The 17,877-nt window shown below is 36.3% G+C and overlaps 1 protein-coding gene across 1 annotated transcript in view; it reads left to right on the top strand.

The window, feature by feature from the left end:
• The window catches only part of LOC131979015 (actin-related protein 3-like), a 30,240-nt gene that overhangs the window by 10,390 nt on the left and 1,973 nt on the right, over positions 1-17,877 (top strand). The window contains exons 4-11 of the mRNA XM_059342895.1: positions 666-776; positions 1,688-1,783; positions 2,808-2,915; positions 7,418-7,561; positions 11,070-11,243; positions 11,688-11,780; positions 13,235-13,360; positions 16,641-16,724. Of these exons, the coding sequence (XP_059198878.1) occupies positions 666-776; positions 1,688-1,783; positions 2,808-2,915; positions 7,418-7,561; positions 11,070-11,243; positions 11,688-11,780; positions 13,235-13,360; positions 16,641-16,724 (936 nt within the window). The remainder of the gene's footprint in view (positions 1-665; positions 777-1,687; positions 1,784-2,807; positions 2,916-7,417; positions 7,562-11,069; positions 11,244-11,687; positions 11,781-13,234; positions 13,361-16,640; positions 16,725-17,877) is intronic.

Genomic DNA, 17,877 nt, shown 5'->3' with positions numbered 1-17,877 from the left:
TTTGAAAGTAAAAAAAAAAGATTCAAAATCACATTTTATGTTGGACTAAAGGACTAAAAAAAGACACAAAATGACCAAAAAAAGACACCAAAAGTCACAAAATGACTAAAAAAGACACTAAAAGTCACAAAATGACCAAAAAAGACACAAAATGACTTACAAAGACATGAAAAGAATTCAAAAATGGACAAGACTCCATAGAGTTAAGTTGTTAACCCATTTCTTGTTCCCTGAAAAAGGCCTACTTGTATAATTCTGAAATGTACATTATTTTTCAGTTTTGGTTAAGCTTACCTTTTTTTATTTACCTCTGGCAGTTCACCACTTACCTTTGTACCCTTTCAAGCTGTTCATTTGACTTGAACTGCTTGAATTTCAATAAAAAAATGGGAAAATTGGGGTGTTCTAAAACTTTTGACCGGTAGTGTATGTTGAACTGCAGTGCAGATATTATTCAGCTTTAGTTTTTTTTGTAGAGGTCAGCTGTGATCCTGCAAAAACAATGGGGCAAGAGAAACCACACTGACAGGAAGTTTAAGCCAAAAGGCAAACTAAATACACAGACAGTGGGTATTTTACAATATGTGTGCTGTTTTTGCATCTTATATTTAGACTTTTTCTCTCTCAATGCAGTAATCTAATAATCTGAACCCTTGTGCCAACAGTGGCCGATCCGTCATGGCATTGTGGAGGACTGGGACCTTATGGAGCGCTTCATGGAGCAGATCATCTTCAAGTACCTGAGGGCTGAGCCTGAGGACCACTACTTCCTCCTGGTAAGAGCCCTACAAACATTAGTCCAACATGGCTTCCTACTCCTGATAGACATGCCTCCATTCTCTGTGTGAAATGAACCTTTCTGCTCATGGGCCAAGGGGCCAGAAAACCACAAAACATTGACCCAAATAACCATTATTTGTTGCTGACACACGCAGGGGTGTCAAACTCAAATACACAATGGGCCAAAATCTAAAACTTGAATAAAATCGCGGGCCAACATTGAACAAATAAACCTTTTAATATATACCAAACATGTTTTGCTTTAACATTAAATATGGAACCAGCAACGCTTATAAACATACAATATATAACTAAATAGTGCAGACATGCAAAATCAAATTTCAAATAAAAAACAGATCAATGTCATTAATGTATTAAATAAAAATTAAATAAAAATCGTATGCCTCTTTTCTATTTGCATCCTTCTGATTTAAATATCAAAATATAGTTTTTCAACAGGTTAATACATTTAAAAATAAAATAACAATAATAAATCTAGTATTAGCGGTAAATGCGCCGTATGATACCGGCGGGTCAGCTTTTATAGTACAATAATAATATAATAATTTGGTATTGCCTCGCGGGCCAAATAAAATTACACTGCGGGCCAAATTTGACACCCCTGGTTTAACGTATTGAACTTGCTGTTAACTTTCCAGTTAAAATCTAAAAATGTGTTTTTCTGTTAAAGAAGTAAAAATTCTGCAAGATAAGAAGTCTGCTGATTATCCATCTTTAAGTGGTGATGTCTGCAGTCTGAACTTGAGTGTACAGCTGTGTATGTGGTTTGTTTACATGACCCAGCAGTGTGACTGTAATGGATTCAGTGTGGTGAGAGAGCATCCGATGTGGTGCTACAGAATAACTGTAACTGTGTCTGCGTGTGCTATTTATTCTCCTCCTGCAGACTGAGCCTCCTCTGAACACACCAGAAAACAGAGAGTACACAGCTGAGATCATGTTTGAGTCCTTCAATGTACCAGGGCTGTACATCGCTGTGCAGGTGAGATATGTTGCTCATGCAGTTTGTGTACAATAAAAGCTGCCATAAGACTGTACAACACCAACGCAACCTGAACATTTTTGCATAAATCTGCACTCTGCACATTTCTCCACTTAAATTTGCACTAAGTTGTATATAGTATATTATTATTATTATTATTATTGTATATTTGTATATTGTTAAATGTCTTTTCTTAGATTGTTTATTTTGTATCTTTATCTTAACCCTATAAAGCCAAGTGTATCATATTTGATACACAAGTTTTTGAGACCTATACATCAGTGTGATATTTTTTTACTGAAAAACCTGATGTATACATGTGTTGAAGAAAAAAAAAAAGAGCAACAAATTGCACAAAAATACAAGATATAGCAAAAATGTATATGCAGGTTCCAGTGGTGGATCAGTCATTGCTGCGTGAAAACTTCATATCAGCAGATGTATGATGTTGTGTTATATGGAAAAACATATTTTGCATGTTTGAGGAAAATGTTAAAAGAATGTAAAGTCTTAAAAGGTTAAAAATGTTGGGTTTTATATGTTTTTGTTAGTTCAAGAAAAACAAACCGAGCAACAAATTGCACAAAAAGAACTGATGTATCAAATATGATACAAATTAGAATCATATATCCCTATTGTTTTTGGATTTTTAAAAAAATTACCTGTCAGCAGGTTCAAGAAACACTCCAGTTTAAAAAAAGAAGAATTTTCTGGCAATTATTTAGTGGTTCAGACTTTATAGGGTTAAAAATTGTGTGAAACTTTGCGGCTGTAACAAAGAAATTTCCCCACTGTGGGATTAATAAAGTCAAATCTGAATCTGAATCTGAAGAAATACGCTTGTACTTTCTAAGTCAGTTTTAAGGTCATCATTGCATTACTTCTCAGTGTATTGTGTCCTAATGTGACTAATAATAGAATGACAACTGTGGCCTATTTACATGTGAACACACAGGAGTCAGGATATTATCAGTATGACATTTCTCTGCGTGTGTGTGTGTGTGTGTGTGTGTGTGTGTGCCAGGCTGTGCTTGCTTTGGCAGCCTCCTGGACGTCCAGACAGGTGGGAGAGAGGACGCTGACGGGCACCGTCATCGACAGCGGAGACGGTGTCACCCATGTCATCCCTGTGGTGAGTTTCCAGATCAACAACAATTTTTTTTTTTGTTCCAGATCAACAGGCACACACTCCAAAATATCAAAAATATCAAACTTAAAATCACTTAAAATGATCTTATCTTAACTTAAAATTATCAACTTAAAAATATCAAACTCACCACTAACATAAAGCAATTCAAAATATTAATAAAACAGTATTTATCAAAATAAGAAAACATGGTATATTTATATGTATGTAGTATATTTCTATAGATATATGATATGTGTTATAATGTATGTGCTGTAGAACGAATGTGTATATACATATATATATGTAATGAAGTATACATATATGATATGTAGAAATGTGTGTAATATGGATTAATATGTGAATCATTTTTGTTTCTTGTTTTTTATTTTTATTATGTTTTGTGTTTTTAACTGTATATTTGATACTGTTGGACCCCAGGAAGAATAGCTGTGGCTTTGCTGCAGCTAATGGGGATCTTAATAATAAACTAAACTAAACTCCAAAAGACAGATTTTATTTTTTTAGATGAGTTGGAACGAGGGAAAAGGCCAGACTATCATATTGTAAAGGGCTCATTATAGGTTGGTCTTACCAGGCTAGTTCTAACCATGCACTGTACAGAAAGATCGGCAGCCTAAAAGCTAAAAAAAAACCCCCATCTCAATCACCCTCTGGTGGTTTTTTTAATTTTATCTACTGTACTTTCCGCACTATAAGGCGCACCGGAGTATAAGCCGCAGCAGCTAAATTGAATGATGTGTACATATATAAGCCGCACTGGACTATAAGCCGCAGGTGTTTTAAAGTTTAATTACCATATGTAAGGGTTCGTGCACAGAGGGGATTGTGGGGAAAGAGATGGCTGCTTGAGGAAGCTTCTTTTACAGCCAGATTGTCTGTAACTTTAACTTAAAAGCTGCATCATATGCATTTCTACGGTTGTTTTCCATAATGAGGGTTTGTGCATGAAAACTTCCTTTGCACAAACCATCTCGCTCTCGTAATGTCGGTCTGTCTCTCGTAATGTCGGTCTTGCTCTCGTTCTGTCTCTTGTACCACTCTTGGTTTCACTTTTTTTTTTTTTTTTTTAAACAATATGTTTATTGATTTTCACAGCACACAGTGAAAAACAAACAAACACAAAGAACAATCAAACAAATAAAATAGAATATATAAAAATAAAATAAAATAAAAAGAACCCACACTGGGCTATACTACACTACAACTGGGCTCACAGACACAGAGAAAAAAATACAAAATAAATTAAAAAAATACATATCGACAGATGATTCAGAAATTATATAGATACAAAAATAACTGACAGTTAAGCACATGTTCCAGTCCTATGTAAATCCTCGTGTCGGTTTCACTTTTACTTTTGCGCGCTACCTGTTTCACTCTTTTCCGGCACCCTGCCAGATTGGCTCGGGGTCCTTCGTCTGCCGCTGATTACGGCACGGCGACTCCGACAAACTAAGTAGCTTTCGACACAAATACACACAGACAAGTGAAAAATAGCTTTAAAGTATATGAAGGACCCCGAGCCGATCTGGTACGTACACCTGCCTCCAGCTTTTCCTGCTGGAGCCCGCCACTCCTCGCGGACCGGTCATAGAGCCCGTAGAGTTAAAGTTGGTGGACTGTAACCTGTAAAATCCATAGATTTAGGAGGTAACCTAGTGGCCGTTAGCTGTAAAAATCCATAGATTAGCCGCACCGTTATATAAGCCGCAGAATCGAAAAATGGGGAAAAAGGCGCGGCTTATAGTCCGAAAATTACGGTAATAAGTTTAGTTTCAGTTATTTAATGCCATTAAACAGGCTGTAACGTCATGATTGACAGATTTAGTCAGGGTGGGTTTTGGGTCAGAAATTTTGTATCTTGCAAAAACATAAAAATATCTTTTTATAACATTTAAAACGTAGTGTTATCACAACAGTCTTTTCATGTTTTCATTTTTCTTTTTCTGATGTGGCAGCAATACATTTCTTGAAAATAACAATGTGACCACAACCATTATATTTCATACAGCCATGATTCAAGAAAAGCTGCGATGCTATGTAAAAAAAACCCTGAATGCATCAAATTCAGAATGAGAAGTTTCTCAGTTAAAACATAATAATTTCTTGTCATTGTATTGTATTCAGTTGAATGAAGGATTTGCAAATCATTGCATTCTGCTTTGATTATGTTTTTTCACAGCGTTCCAACTTTTTATAACCGGGATTGTTGAAGTTATTTATTGATATTTATATCTCATATTTATTTCATGTACAAAATTCACAATGACTAGGAAAACACCCATCAAAACAGCATTTTGATTTATTTTTTTATTCATTCCCTTCATTTCTGACTGTTTACCCTTTATCAGGCAAAGAACTATATTTTGTAACTTCAGGTAATATTTAGAGAAAAAAGTTGCAAATTTACGAGAAAAAAAGTTGCAGATTTACTATAAAAAAGTTGCAGATTTAAGAGATTTAAAGTGGCAAATCTGCGCGAAAAAAGTCGCAGATTTATGAGAAAAAAGTGGAGAAAAAAGCAACTTTTTTCTCCCAGATTCACCACTTTAACCCTTAATAGGGCACTCATTGAAATACTTGCAAATTCCAAATTTCAACCCTAGAGAATATTGGAGGATATTACATACAGCCAGATTGTGTAAAAAAAACAAAACATACGAAAATAATATTTTGAGAAAAAAGTTTAGGAGATTAAAGCGGCAAATCTACAAGAAAAAAAATGCGCAGATTCATGACATTAAGTGGTGAATCTGGGAGAAAAAAGTGGCTTTTTTCCCACTTTAAATCTCTTTAATCTGCGACTTTTTTTCTTGTAGATTTAGGTTAATAACCATCATTAGCTGCAGTGTGTAGAGGAGTGTTATACTTAGATTTTATTTGGACTAGACTGAAAATGTTCCACCTGTCTACTTGCTCAGTAACAGGATAGTGCTGATGTTTAAAAGTAGGCCACAGTGTGTCAGCGGCTGGAAGGAATTACTCAGCTTTAGGAAATGTGCTTGCAGAATTCATTTAGAGGCTGGTTGACTGAGTCAGCATGTCTGCAGCCGACGCTGAGCATGCGCAAAAAAAACGAGCCAAACACAACACCACGAAGGCCTCGTAGCACACAGACGTAATGGAGGAATATTAAGCTGTGACTTTAATATAAAACTGTAGACTCTTTAATTGGGATACATTTCTTTTTGGGCTTCTGCACTCTACATCCTCAAATAAAAACACAAAATACCTTTTTGGCATACTGAGTGTAGCTGCTAAAAAAGCCATAACAAGGAAATGGCTTAAGCCACACAGCCCATTTATAGACGAGTGGTATGACATCATCTATGACATTTTTGTAATGGAAAGAATCACTTTCTCTGTGAGGCTTCAAAAAGCCAAATTTGAGGAAATCTGTGAGAAGTGGAGATTGTACATCGCCCCGAAACGCCCTTCTTTTGTTTAATATTGTGTAACTTTCTTTTAAAAAAAAATTGTTTTAATCTGTTTTTTACTACTTACTGTAGATGGAAACACCCCCAAGTTCTGTTTGTTCGTTTGTTTATAAAAATCTGAAAATATGGATCACAGTGTCTATTATCAAAACGGTGATGACTGTTGTAATGTGATATTGAAATGTGATTCTAAATAAAGACAAAATGTAAAAAAAAAAAAAAAAAACTGTATACGCGACCCTCCCTCTTAAACCTATAAGTAACTATACTTTACTTAAAAAGTAAAGTATAGTTACAAAGTATAGTATAACACTCCTCTACACACTGCAGCTAATGATGGTTATTAACCCTTCATCAGGCGAAGAACTATATTTGGTAACTTCAGGTAATATTTCGAGAAAAAAGCTGCAAATTTACTAAATTAAAGTGGCAAATCTACAAGAAAAAAAGTTGCAGATTTATCATCACTTCCGCTCCCTCTCACTTCCGTCAGGAGTGATGATATTACTGCGCCGAGTCGAAGTGCTCCCAAGTGCTATTCCGCCATACATTATAGTTATCCTTTTTATCCGCTTAGAAAAGCGCCACGTTTTATTTTGTGTCGCCATACTTGGTCGTTTAACTACTCGTGTAGCTGTATTTAAATAGGGAAAACGTGGAGGAGTTTGGTCGCTTCTAACTGTCCATCTGTTTGGATCCTAATGAATGAACTGGGCTAAGCTAAGTGCTAGCCAAGTGGCGCCGCGCGCCAGGGCGATTGAGTGCACGCATTGAGACGCAAGAGGTCTGTATCAACTCGTCTTACTTACCCGAATAACATGTTTTAATATGAAAAAACGGTGGAGTGTTCCTTTAAATTACATAGCTAGATGAAAATAAAAAAATACAAACAAAATTTAAACAAAACAAATACAAAGGTGTAGAACATCTATAGGGGTTTTTTGAGCTTGGTCTTAAAAGTATTTAAAGAGGAGCATGATTCTGTTAGATGTTTTATGTCATTCCACAAACTGTATACTCATGACATAACCTCTGTGTGTCTCTCAGGCTGAAGGTTATGTAATCGGCAGCTGTATAAAGCACATCCCCATCGCAGGACGAGACATCACCTACTTCACCCAGCAGCTCCTGAGGGAGAGGGAGGTGGGCATCCCGCCGGAGCAGTCGCTGGAGACCGCCAAGGCAGTCAAGGTTAGTCTTCAACTCCCATCAGCCACTTCTTCTGCTGACTGGAGTCACAGTGTGTCATCAGTGAGATACAACACTCAGTCCTCAGGTCTCACAGCAGCAGCAGCAGTGACACTGTGTGTTCCCTCTGGTACACGGTGCCCTGAGGCCCGCTGATGTGGGAATATTTTGAATGTTCTGCTTACCAAGGTTATAATAGTTTTGGATTTTTCATTAGTTTTAGTTTTAATTTCGTTGTGAATTTTTGTTTTCAAATTCAGTTAGTTTTAGTTAGTTTTTAGAGTGAGTTTTCTAGTTTTAGTTTAGTTTTTATTTTTTGAAAATGCTTAGTTTTAGTTCGGTTTTTATTAATTTTAGTGTTAGTTTTAGTTTTTTTGTAATGGGCTATGTGTTGAGTGCGAGATTCAAATAGATCATAATAAATTTGTCTTTGTAGATATGCAAACTGCATTTTGAGTTAACTCTTTATCAGGCAAAGAACTATATTTGGTAACTTCAGGTAATATTTAGAGAAAAAAGTTGCAAATTTACTAGATTAAAGTGATTAAAGAGAAAAAAGTGGGAAAAAGCTACTTTTTTCTCCCAGATTCACCACTTTAACGCTTAATAGGGCACTCATTGAAATACTTGCAAATTCCAAATTTCAACCCTAGAGAATATTGGAGGATATTGCATACAGCCAGAATATGTAAAAAAAACAAACGAAAATAATATTTTGAGAAAAAAGTTTACGAGATTAAAGTGGCAAATCTACGAGAAAAAAATGCGTAGATTCATGAGATTTAAAGTGGTGAATCTGTGAGAAATAAGTTGCTTTTTTCCCACTTTCCCCACGTAAATCTGCGACTTTTTTTCTTGTAGATTTGCCACTTTAATCTAGTAAATTTGCAACTTTTTTCTCGAAATATTACCTGAAGTTACCAAATATAGTTCTTTGCCTGATAAAGGGTTAACTCAAAATGCAGTTTGCATATCTACAAAGACAAAAGTTGATCACTTTGACCACTAATAATTATCTCTTTGTAAAGTTTTCATTTTAATATGTCATGAAGAATTGGCATATTATGTTTTATTTATGTTTCAGACACCGTCCCAACATTTCTTTTTGAATCAGTTTGCTAGTGTTGATATTTATTGTGTCATTGATTTACAAGTACCACATGGAATTAGAAGACACAAAATATTACTCTTCAATTACGTCGCACACAAATGGCTCTGCCTTTAGTCCAGGCTGATCATCATATAATGTTCAATAAAACATGAAATTGGCTAAATCACAACAGTCTTTTCTCTTCAGAAGGACATTAAAGCTGCTTGTTTCTGTAGCTGCTGCTACCTTTGTGTCTAAAAACCATTCTGAACTCTGGCCTCCAAATCATTTTCCCAAGACTTAAGAAAATGATCCTTGTTTGACAGAGATTATCACGAAAAAATTACATCATGATAATGACAATAATGTTGCAGAAATGATCATTCCCTCTCATATCATATCAATACCAATCATTCCAAAATTGTGCAGCCCTGCTCCTTGTTTTTCATGTTGGACAAACCATCTTCTTTTATACTTTTATACTTTACAAACAAATCAAATAATCATCTGAAACTGGCAGAGGGACACTGAAATATAGCTTATATTTTAGCTTGTACCTTTTCAGTCTTTTTTTTTTGTAATTTACTTTTTATTGGTTTTTTAAATGAACAAACAAACAATCAACATGAAGACCTATAGACAAATACAGAAAATATCAAAGAAAAAATTAAAAGTGTACAAAAGGGGATTGGAAAACACCCAAAAATAAATGAATAAATAAAATAAAATAAAAAGTCGTAGTGATTTCTCTGCTTTGGTTTGTAAAATTAGATGAAATCTGAATGTTGTCCTGCATGAGGACACCAGGTGGCACTGTTGGTTTGTCTGTTACATGCAGCTTTTGTTTTGCTTTGTTTCTAATCTGATAATTAACACAGTTGCCAAAACTTAAAATGAAACCAAGATGAAGATGATGTTGTGTTCCATTTCTCAGGTCACAAATAGAAATAACTTCATGTTAATGTCTCTTATTGTCTTCCAGTCACTGAATTTTATTGATTCACCGCAATTCTCCACAATTCCCTACTGTTTAGTCATAGCTTGTTATCCAAGACTTTGTTCTCCATGTCAAGGACCATCCTTCATTACCCCGAGACAGACAAACCACAGAGAAATGTGAATTCAAATAATTAGCATTAGCATGGAGAGGATGCACGTCGTGAATATTTCCAATCATGTCTGTAAATGTTGATTCCGCTGCTGCAGCGTGGACTACATTCCCTGCAAATCAAACTAATGACATCTCCTCTGAATACAGCGCGCCGCCATGTTCTGCTCATTCACGTTCACTATCACAGAAGCAAAATCAATTACACTCTAAACTCATGTAGCTTTTCAAATTGAATGTGTTTTTATACCTTCCAGAGTAGCAGAAGAAGACACCAGCAACCGTCTCTGCTCTCATTATCACTCTGCTGTTACACAATATAATGATGACACAAATAGAAGAGGACATTTTGTAGGGCTGATTCTGCTGGTTTGGTTCAAAATGACTGATGATATCGACAATTTAAAAGCAATCAGAGAAAACGGCTACAGCGCCACAACGCCACTTCACTATTTAGAAATAAAGCAACTCGCTAGAAACAAGTGAAATGACTGTATAGAGCTGAATCTTTATGCAACACTGATCATTTCCAAAACTTTTTTTTCCCACCTGCTACCTTTGAAAGCTTTGCTTCCGTGAAAGAAACCAGACTAAACACAAAACTGACTCACTCTGATTTGTATGAACCAAACAGACTGGGCTTGTGAAAGCGCCCTCAGCACGACTATATGAAAGTCCTGCTGTTAGAAGCCACATGAGTTATGTCAGGGCACAAACTTGTAGTGGAGATGACTGCAGTGTAAACAGGATGTGGTTTACACATAACAAGACTCGGCACACTTCCATTCAAAGCTGTCACTTTGCCACCTCTATCAGCTGCCACCGCTGAAAATGTAAGCACACATTAAACGGGCGTTGACACTTGTGTTGAATTTCCAGAAAAACTTCAGGTTTTAGCGGCTTATTTTAAAATCGCCCAGAGGTTTTACTGGGAGTTTTAGGCGTCAATGGGTTAACTAATCGTCAAAGTATTGATCACAGAGACAAACACGTTTTATTTTATTTTATATATATTTATTAAATATAAATAAAAAAACAAACACTTTTTTCTCTTTTTTCTTCTTTAACATATAGCACTCCCTTAGCGATGACAGTTGACTCTTAAAGTTCTGTACTTACTTGATTCCTGTGGTCTATGTCTAGTACCATCAGGTTGAATGCACTTATTGTAAGTCGCTTTGGACTAAAGCGTCAGATAAATGACATGTAATGTAATTGAATCAGCTTGAAACATACTTTAATACATAACCGGAGCTGTCTGACCTTAAAACAACAACTATTTTACACAACTTTCCCCCTGCTCTCTCCTCCAGGAGCGGTTCAGCTACGTGTGCCCAGATCTAGTCAAAGAGTTCAACAAGTACGACACGGACGGCTCCAAGTGGATCAAGCAGTACACAGGTATCAACTCCATCAGCAAGAAGGAGTTCACCATCGATGTGGGCTACGAGCGCTTCCTGGGGCCCGAGATCTTCTTCCACCCAGAGGTCAGTGCAGTCAAACATTAGATTACATTAGATTAGATTTTTATTTGTCATTGCACAGAAATACAACGAAATTCAATGCACTCATGTACTGGACTCATGAAAGAGCATAATAAACAGTAAATAACAAGATACATTCTCATCATCTCATCTCAATAAATAGTAAATAGAAAAGATACATTCTCATCATCTCAGCACTTAGTATATTCATGTTAAACATCCCCACCTCTCCAGTGTACTGGACCTTTATACACTGTCTGGAACACTTTTGTTTTTTGTTGTTTTTTTAACTGTAATTATGTGTATACATTGTGAAGCACATTGAGTCTGCCTTGTGCATGAAATGCGCTCTATAAATAAAATTGAATTGAATCATTACTGCTGTAGCTTTGGTACATACACTTCACAACATAATTTTTTTTTTTGTTTGTTTACTCTCCATCCCAGTTTGCCAACCCTGACTTCACCCAGCCGATCTCTGAAGTTGTGGATGAGGTCATTCAGAACTGTCCTATCGATGTCCGGCGTCCTCTCTATAAGGTAAGCTGACGTTCACTGACAACAGTTGTTGTTGTTGTTGGATTTAACTCTTTTTTTTTTTACATATCTACTTCATATAAAAATATGTAAATCACAGACTGCAGTGATGTTCTGCTTTTTTCTGATAACATAGTGGGTGGAGCTATTGCTACAGTACCTGCAGGTTCTTAAAACGTCTTAAAACCTCTAAAATCCAATAATTTGAATTTAAGGCCTTAAAATGTCTAAAATTCTATCAATATTTCATAAAATGTCTTAAATACGATTTCGGAAGGTCAGTCTCTCTTTTAAATATTGAGATTTTTCAGCATGCTATAACGTAACTACAGAACGGAACTTAGTACCTGTGCAGCCCGCTCACAATTGATCTGGAAAAGTCCACAGCAAAGTCTAATTACTTGTGTAAGATGGTTGAGTGCAAGTTCAGCAATTTGTATCTCCAGAACGAACACTTTAATGCAGGTTATAGCCAGTGGATGAAGAACACTGCACCTTCTGCAAGAAAACTTTTAAACTTGGAACATTGGGCATCAAGGCATTGGAATCCCTTCATGTCTTTTGTCCTTTTTTGCCAGTATGGATGTGAAAATAAATCAAATTGTATTCATTATGGACTTAAAAGGTGGGGCCTATATAATGAAAAGGTGTGTGTGTGATCGATATGTCGCTGGTGTTTCCCATCACACCTCCAACACACAACAGAGCAGCTATTCTCAACCTTGGGGTCCCGACCCCAATTGGGGTCGCGAGATGATTTCTGGGGGTCGCCAAATCCTTTTGGAAGTCAGCTCTGTCTCCACTGTGTTAAAGTGTTCATGTGTTAATGTGTTTTAGTCTTTTTGGTCATTTTGCGTCTTTTTTTGGCCATTTTGTGTCTCTTTTGGTCATTTTGTGTTTTTAAAAAAAATCTTTTTGTGGTCATTTTGCGTCTTTTTTTGGCCATTTTGTGTCTCTTTTGGTCATTTTGTGTTTTTAAAAAAAATCTTTTTGTGGTCATTTTGTTTCCTTTTTGGTCAATTTGTCTTTTTTTTAGTAATTTTGTGTCTTTTTTTTGGTCATTTTGTTTCTTTTTTGGGCCATTTTGTCTTTTTTTGGTCAATTTGTGTCTTTTTGTGGTCATTTTTGGTCATTTTATGGTCAATTTGAGTCATTTTTTTTGCTTAATTTTATGTCATTTTTTGGCAATCTTGTTTTTTTTCTGACAAATCCCAAAGTAGCACAGACAGAGAGATGTTTTAGTTCTTCTGTGCTTCATTATTCGTCCAAAATTCGTCGTATCAACTGAGTTTGTCTGATCTGAACTGTGTGTGTGAGATTGTGTTCAGTGAGCGGGGGTCACGGACAACATGCATGTTAAATTGGGGGTCGTGACTCAAAAAGGTTGAGAACTACTGCACTAGAGGAATGTCGTCCCAGTAGCTTTGTAATCCCCTTCATCACTTTTCCTTCCACAGAACGTGGTTCTGTCAGGAGGCTCCACCATGTTCAGGGACTTCGGGCGCCGTCTGCAGAGAGACTTAAAGAGGACGGTGGACGCCAGACTGAAGATGAGTGAGGAGCTGAGTGGAGGCAAGCTGAAGGTGAGAGGACACTTCAGTTTATAGGGAGGAGATACTGCTCCACCAAACAAAACAGAAAGAGGAGAGAGACTGAGAGAAAATATCCTTTTGTCCTTTCCTACTGCAATTATTGTTGGCGCACATGTATCGAATGTAAATCAGTTAATTTCTATAGCATTTAGTATAAAAGCAAGAAAGGCCTTAAATGGAATACAATTTAAATGCTTCACCTGATGTAGTTAGTCTCTCCTGCATTAGCTGGTCAAGCTGTGAAGCCAATACCTGAGATTCTTCTGGGTGAGATGTTAAATGTGCTGCAGCCCGAGGCGGAGCTGTCTGGCATCTGCAAACCCACCTCAGGCCTGGGAGAAGCAGATGGTGAATGTAGCTAATGGAGCCCAGAAAATAAATAGAAAACATGCTGAAATTCACCAGTAATGGAAAACAATCATGATGGCAACCATCTGCATCTTCTTTACGTTTAAAAACGTTAAAATGTTTCTATTTTGAGCTGTGAATATAATCATGGGGCAGCTGGTAGACCGGCAGCCTACAAGTTGAAGTTTCCTTGAGCAAGATACTGAACCCCAAATTACTCCTGATGCTGCGTTCATCGCTGTGTGAATGAATTCCCAATGGTGGCAGGTGGCACCAGTGTGCCCCGGTAGCCTCTAACACCAGTATGAATGTGTGTGAATGGGTGAATGAGCGTAGTGTGTAGTGTAAAGCACTTTGGATGAAAGCGCTATATAAGTGCACTCCATTTACCATTTTAGTAATGCCTCCGATTTTCCTTCATGTCTTTTGTACTTTTTTCCCAGTAGGGATGTGAAATGGGACTTAAATTGTTCTCATTATGGTCTTAAAAAACTCTTAAATTTGACTGCAAATTTGAAGCCTGCAGAGACCCTGTTATAGTAACAACTAAGATGTGGTGATATAGGCTCCGAGGGTCTGGGCAATTTTTAGTTTAGGTACCTGAAACATGCTTAAAAACTGCTTCATGTGATCGTTTGTGAGAGGGTGGCACATATAGATATTTTCAAGCTGAAAGACTTTGAGTGATGCATCGTGCTGACGGATGAAGCTCTGTTCTATCACAGACGGTGATCGATATCTATTGGTGTCATCATATTTGAAACCTTTTATTGCAGAAAATGATGCCTGGGGTCACTAAGCCATTTATTGTATTTCGATTAAGTCTTTATTTAAATGGCCTAGTGGTTAGGAAAAACCTCTCCTACTTACCTTGTCTGAACAAAAGAAACTAAGAAATAATATTCAGAAGCTACGGAAGCCCTGAACCGCAAGTGAAGAATTTTTTTTTTGAGATGTTATCTTGTTATTTCGAGATCATATCTCATTATTTCGAGATAATACACATATGTAAAAAAAAAAATAAGAATTAAAAAAAAAAAAATCTTCCAAAAATTTTTTTTTCTTCAGATATTATCTCATTATTTCGAGATAATATCTCGTAATTACGAGATAATATCTCGTTATTTCGAGATAACACACCTTTGTAAAAAAAAAAAAAAAAAAATTTTTTTTTTTTTTTTACATAGGTGTGCTGTCTCGAAATAACGAGATATTATCTCGAAATAATGAGATAATATCTGAAGAAAAAATAAATTTTGGAAGATTTTTTTTTTTTTAATTCTTTTTTTTTTTTTTTTACATATGTGTATTATCTCGAAATAATGAGATATAATCTTGAAATAACGAGATAACATCTCAAAAAAAATTTTCTTCACTTGCGGTTCAGGGCTTCCGTAAGAAGCAGACAAAATGAAATTGCTGGAAAAAATAAATAGTGGTTAGGAATTGGACTTGAATCCTAGAACTGACAGGTAAAGGACTCCTCAGGTGCAGTAATGTGCTACCCACTTCTCCCTGCGTGGTGTGTTTACTTGTGTGCCATAAGCATGGGTTAATGCTGCGTTCAATTGCACTCGGAACTCTGAAAGATCCGAGTTGGAAATTCCGACTTCCGAGGTAAATGCGTTTCATTGCTCAACCTCGGAAAACAAGGCCGGCCACAGCAAATTGATGTTTGTTTGGATGTTTATTGTGTGTGATTGTGTTATTGATGTGATTACACCTTATAGACTAATGTAGTTTAAATATGGGAAAAACTATAATATTTTTTACACTTTAATGTGCTTTTTCGTCCCTACTACTCTCACACAAACTCTTTCATTAACAGAGTGGGAGTGCAAACACCACTACAAAGTAATCCTACACTTTTAGTAAGACAAATTATAAATTAAACGACACATAACAGACTAAATGTTGAAGGTAAAATGACTGTTTAGCTCTCACGATGTGTGGCGCCATTTTGCTGTGACGTCTTCCACATATTTCCGACCTACTCGGGCTGCTTGGATCCGACCCGAATTTCCTTTTTTTTTTTTTTTTTTTGGCCCACCACCAACCCCCCACTTTTGGAGGACAACTTTATTTTTATTTACATAATAAGAAAAGGTCAAACAATTTAAACAGAAAATAATAATTATAATAATAATAATTTAAAAAATAAAAATAAAGAGTAGATATTTACAACACCAGTTGTTGTTTACGTTGATTTCTGATAGTTAATAGGTATGAGGAGGGTTATTGTGTGGCCATACATATATGCTGATAAGCAGACAGACAGACAGACAGACAGACAGACAGACAGACAGACAGACAGACAGACAGACAGACAGACAGACAGACAGACAGACAGACAGACAGACAGACAGACAGACAGACAGACAGACAGACAGACAGACAGACAGACAGACAGACAGACAGACAGACAGACAGACAGACAGACAGACAGACAGACAGACAGACAGACAGACAGACAGACAGACAGACAGACAGACAGACAGACAGACAGACAGACAGACAGACAGACAGACAGACAGACAGACAGACAGACAGACAGACAGACAGACAGACAGACAGACAGACAGACAGACAGACCGACCGACCGACCGACAGACCGACCAATGGGGGAATTGTATGTAAATGCTACAGATGCGTGTGTGTGAAAGTGTGTGTGTACTTTGTATTTATAAGTGTTTGTATATATATGTGGATATTTCAGGGTGAAAAAGGAGATGTGTTGCAAAGTTATATGGAATTTCCGAGTCGGAATCCCGAGTTCAAGGGCCGTTCTATTGCACTTTTCCGACTCGGAGGTCGGATCTTTCCGAGTTCCGAGTGCAATCGAACGCAGCATAAATGCATCCTCATTGTGGGATTAATAAAGTAATTCATCTGAATCTTAATCTTCTCTGTCCTCCCCTTGCAGCCCAAACCAATCGATGTCCAAGTTATCACTCATCATATGCAGAGATATGCCGTGTGGTTCGGAGGATCAATGTTAGCATCAACTGTAAGTATTTCAAACCTGCACACACATCACTGTATCAGGATGTTCTGGCTATGAGAGCACATTGTAGCAGCTTTCACCCTGTGTGACCCTGAAGGCCACGCAATACTTTTGTTCAATCCTTATTTTCTGTGTCATTCTTCTTCTTTCCTTGATACCTTGATGAGTTATCATTCTACCAGGATGAAATATGAGCGTGAGCAAAGGTCTGTGACAGTTGAATCACCAGAGGCTAATTGATTTTAGAATTTAATGAAATTATTCCCTGATTAGAATAATTGTTCTTTTTTCTTGTATAAATCAGGTTTCTCAGTTAACGACGGATTCATGCTCGATATTAACAGAGTTATATTGTTTACTTTAACTCTATATTGTGGATTTTCAGTGGATAACCCCACAGCACCAGCACTGATATCACAATATTTCAGGAGTTTTTGCAATAACGATATTCTTGACAATATCACAAAATACTGAAAAATGTATAGAAAATATGATTTAAAAAAATAAAAAAATACTTTTGAGTCTGTTTAAATAACAAACTAAAAATCAACCTTGAATATTAAATAAATCATAAATAATGTACTCTCAACTCTTCAGTGAAAATTGGAAGTATTAGAAGACATGAAAAATAATTCTGCAAATGTCAGTGGTGGAATGTAACTAAGTACATTTTCTAAGTACAGTTTTGAGGTACTTGTACTTAACTTGTGTATTTCCATTTATGTAACTTTATACTTCTACTTCATTACATTTAGCTGATTTAGTAACCTTTTAATCAAGATTCAACATAAAAAAGGTGATTAAACGTTTAATAAATTAAACCACATAAAAGTAAATTAAGTAGTTAAAATGAGCGGTTACCTTGGTGACCTGGCTTACATATATGTATCAAAAATAATGATCCAACAATATATATACATAACAATCTGAGTGGGTCCATTCTGCATAATGAGTACTTTTACTTTTGATACTTTAAGTACATTTTGTTGCTGATACTTTTGTACTTTTACTTCAGTTAGTTTGGAATGCAATGATTTAACTTGATTGAATGTTGCCAATATCACGATATGCATTATTTTTTATCATATAAAGAATATACCAGTATTATCATGAACAATACGTTATTGAGCCCTGCTCAATAACAATCATTTTCTTC

Source organism: Centropristis striata, chromosome 10 (genome assembly GCF_030273125.1).
Source record: "Centropristis striata isolate RG_2023a ecotype Rhode Island chromosome 10, C.striata_1.0, whole genome shotgun sequence".
NCBI classification, from domain to species: Eukaryota; Metazoa; Chordata; class Actinopteri; order Perciformes; family Serranidae; genus Centropristis; species Centropristis striata.
The sequence above is the reverse complement of the archived record's forward strand: the minus strand, read 5'-3'. Positions and strand labels throughout refer to the sequence as shown.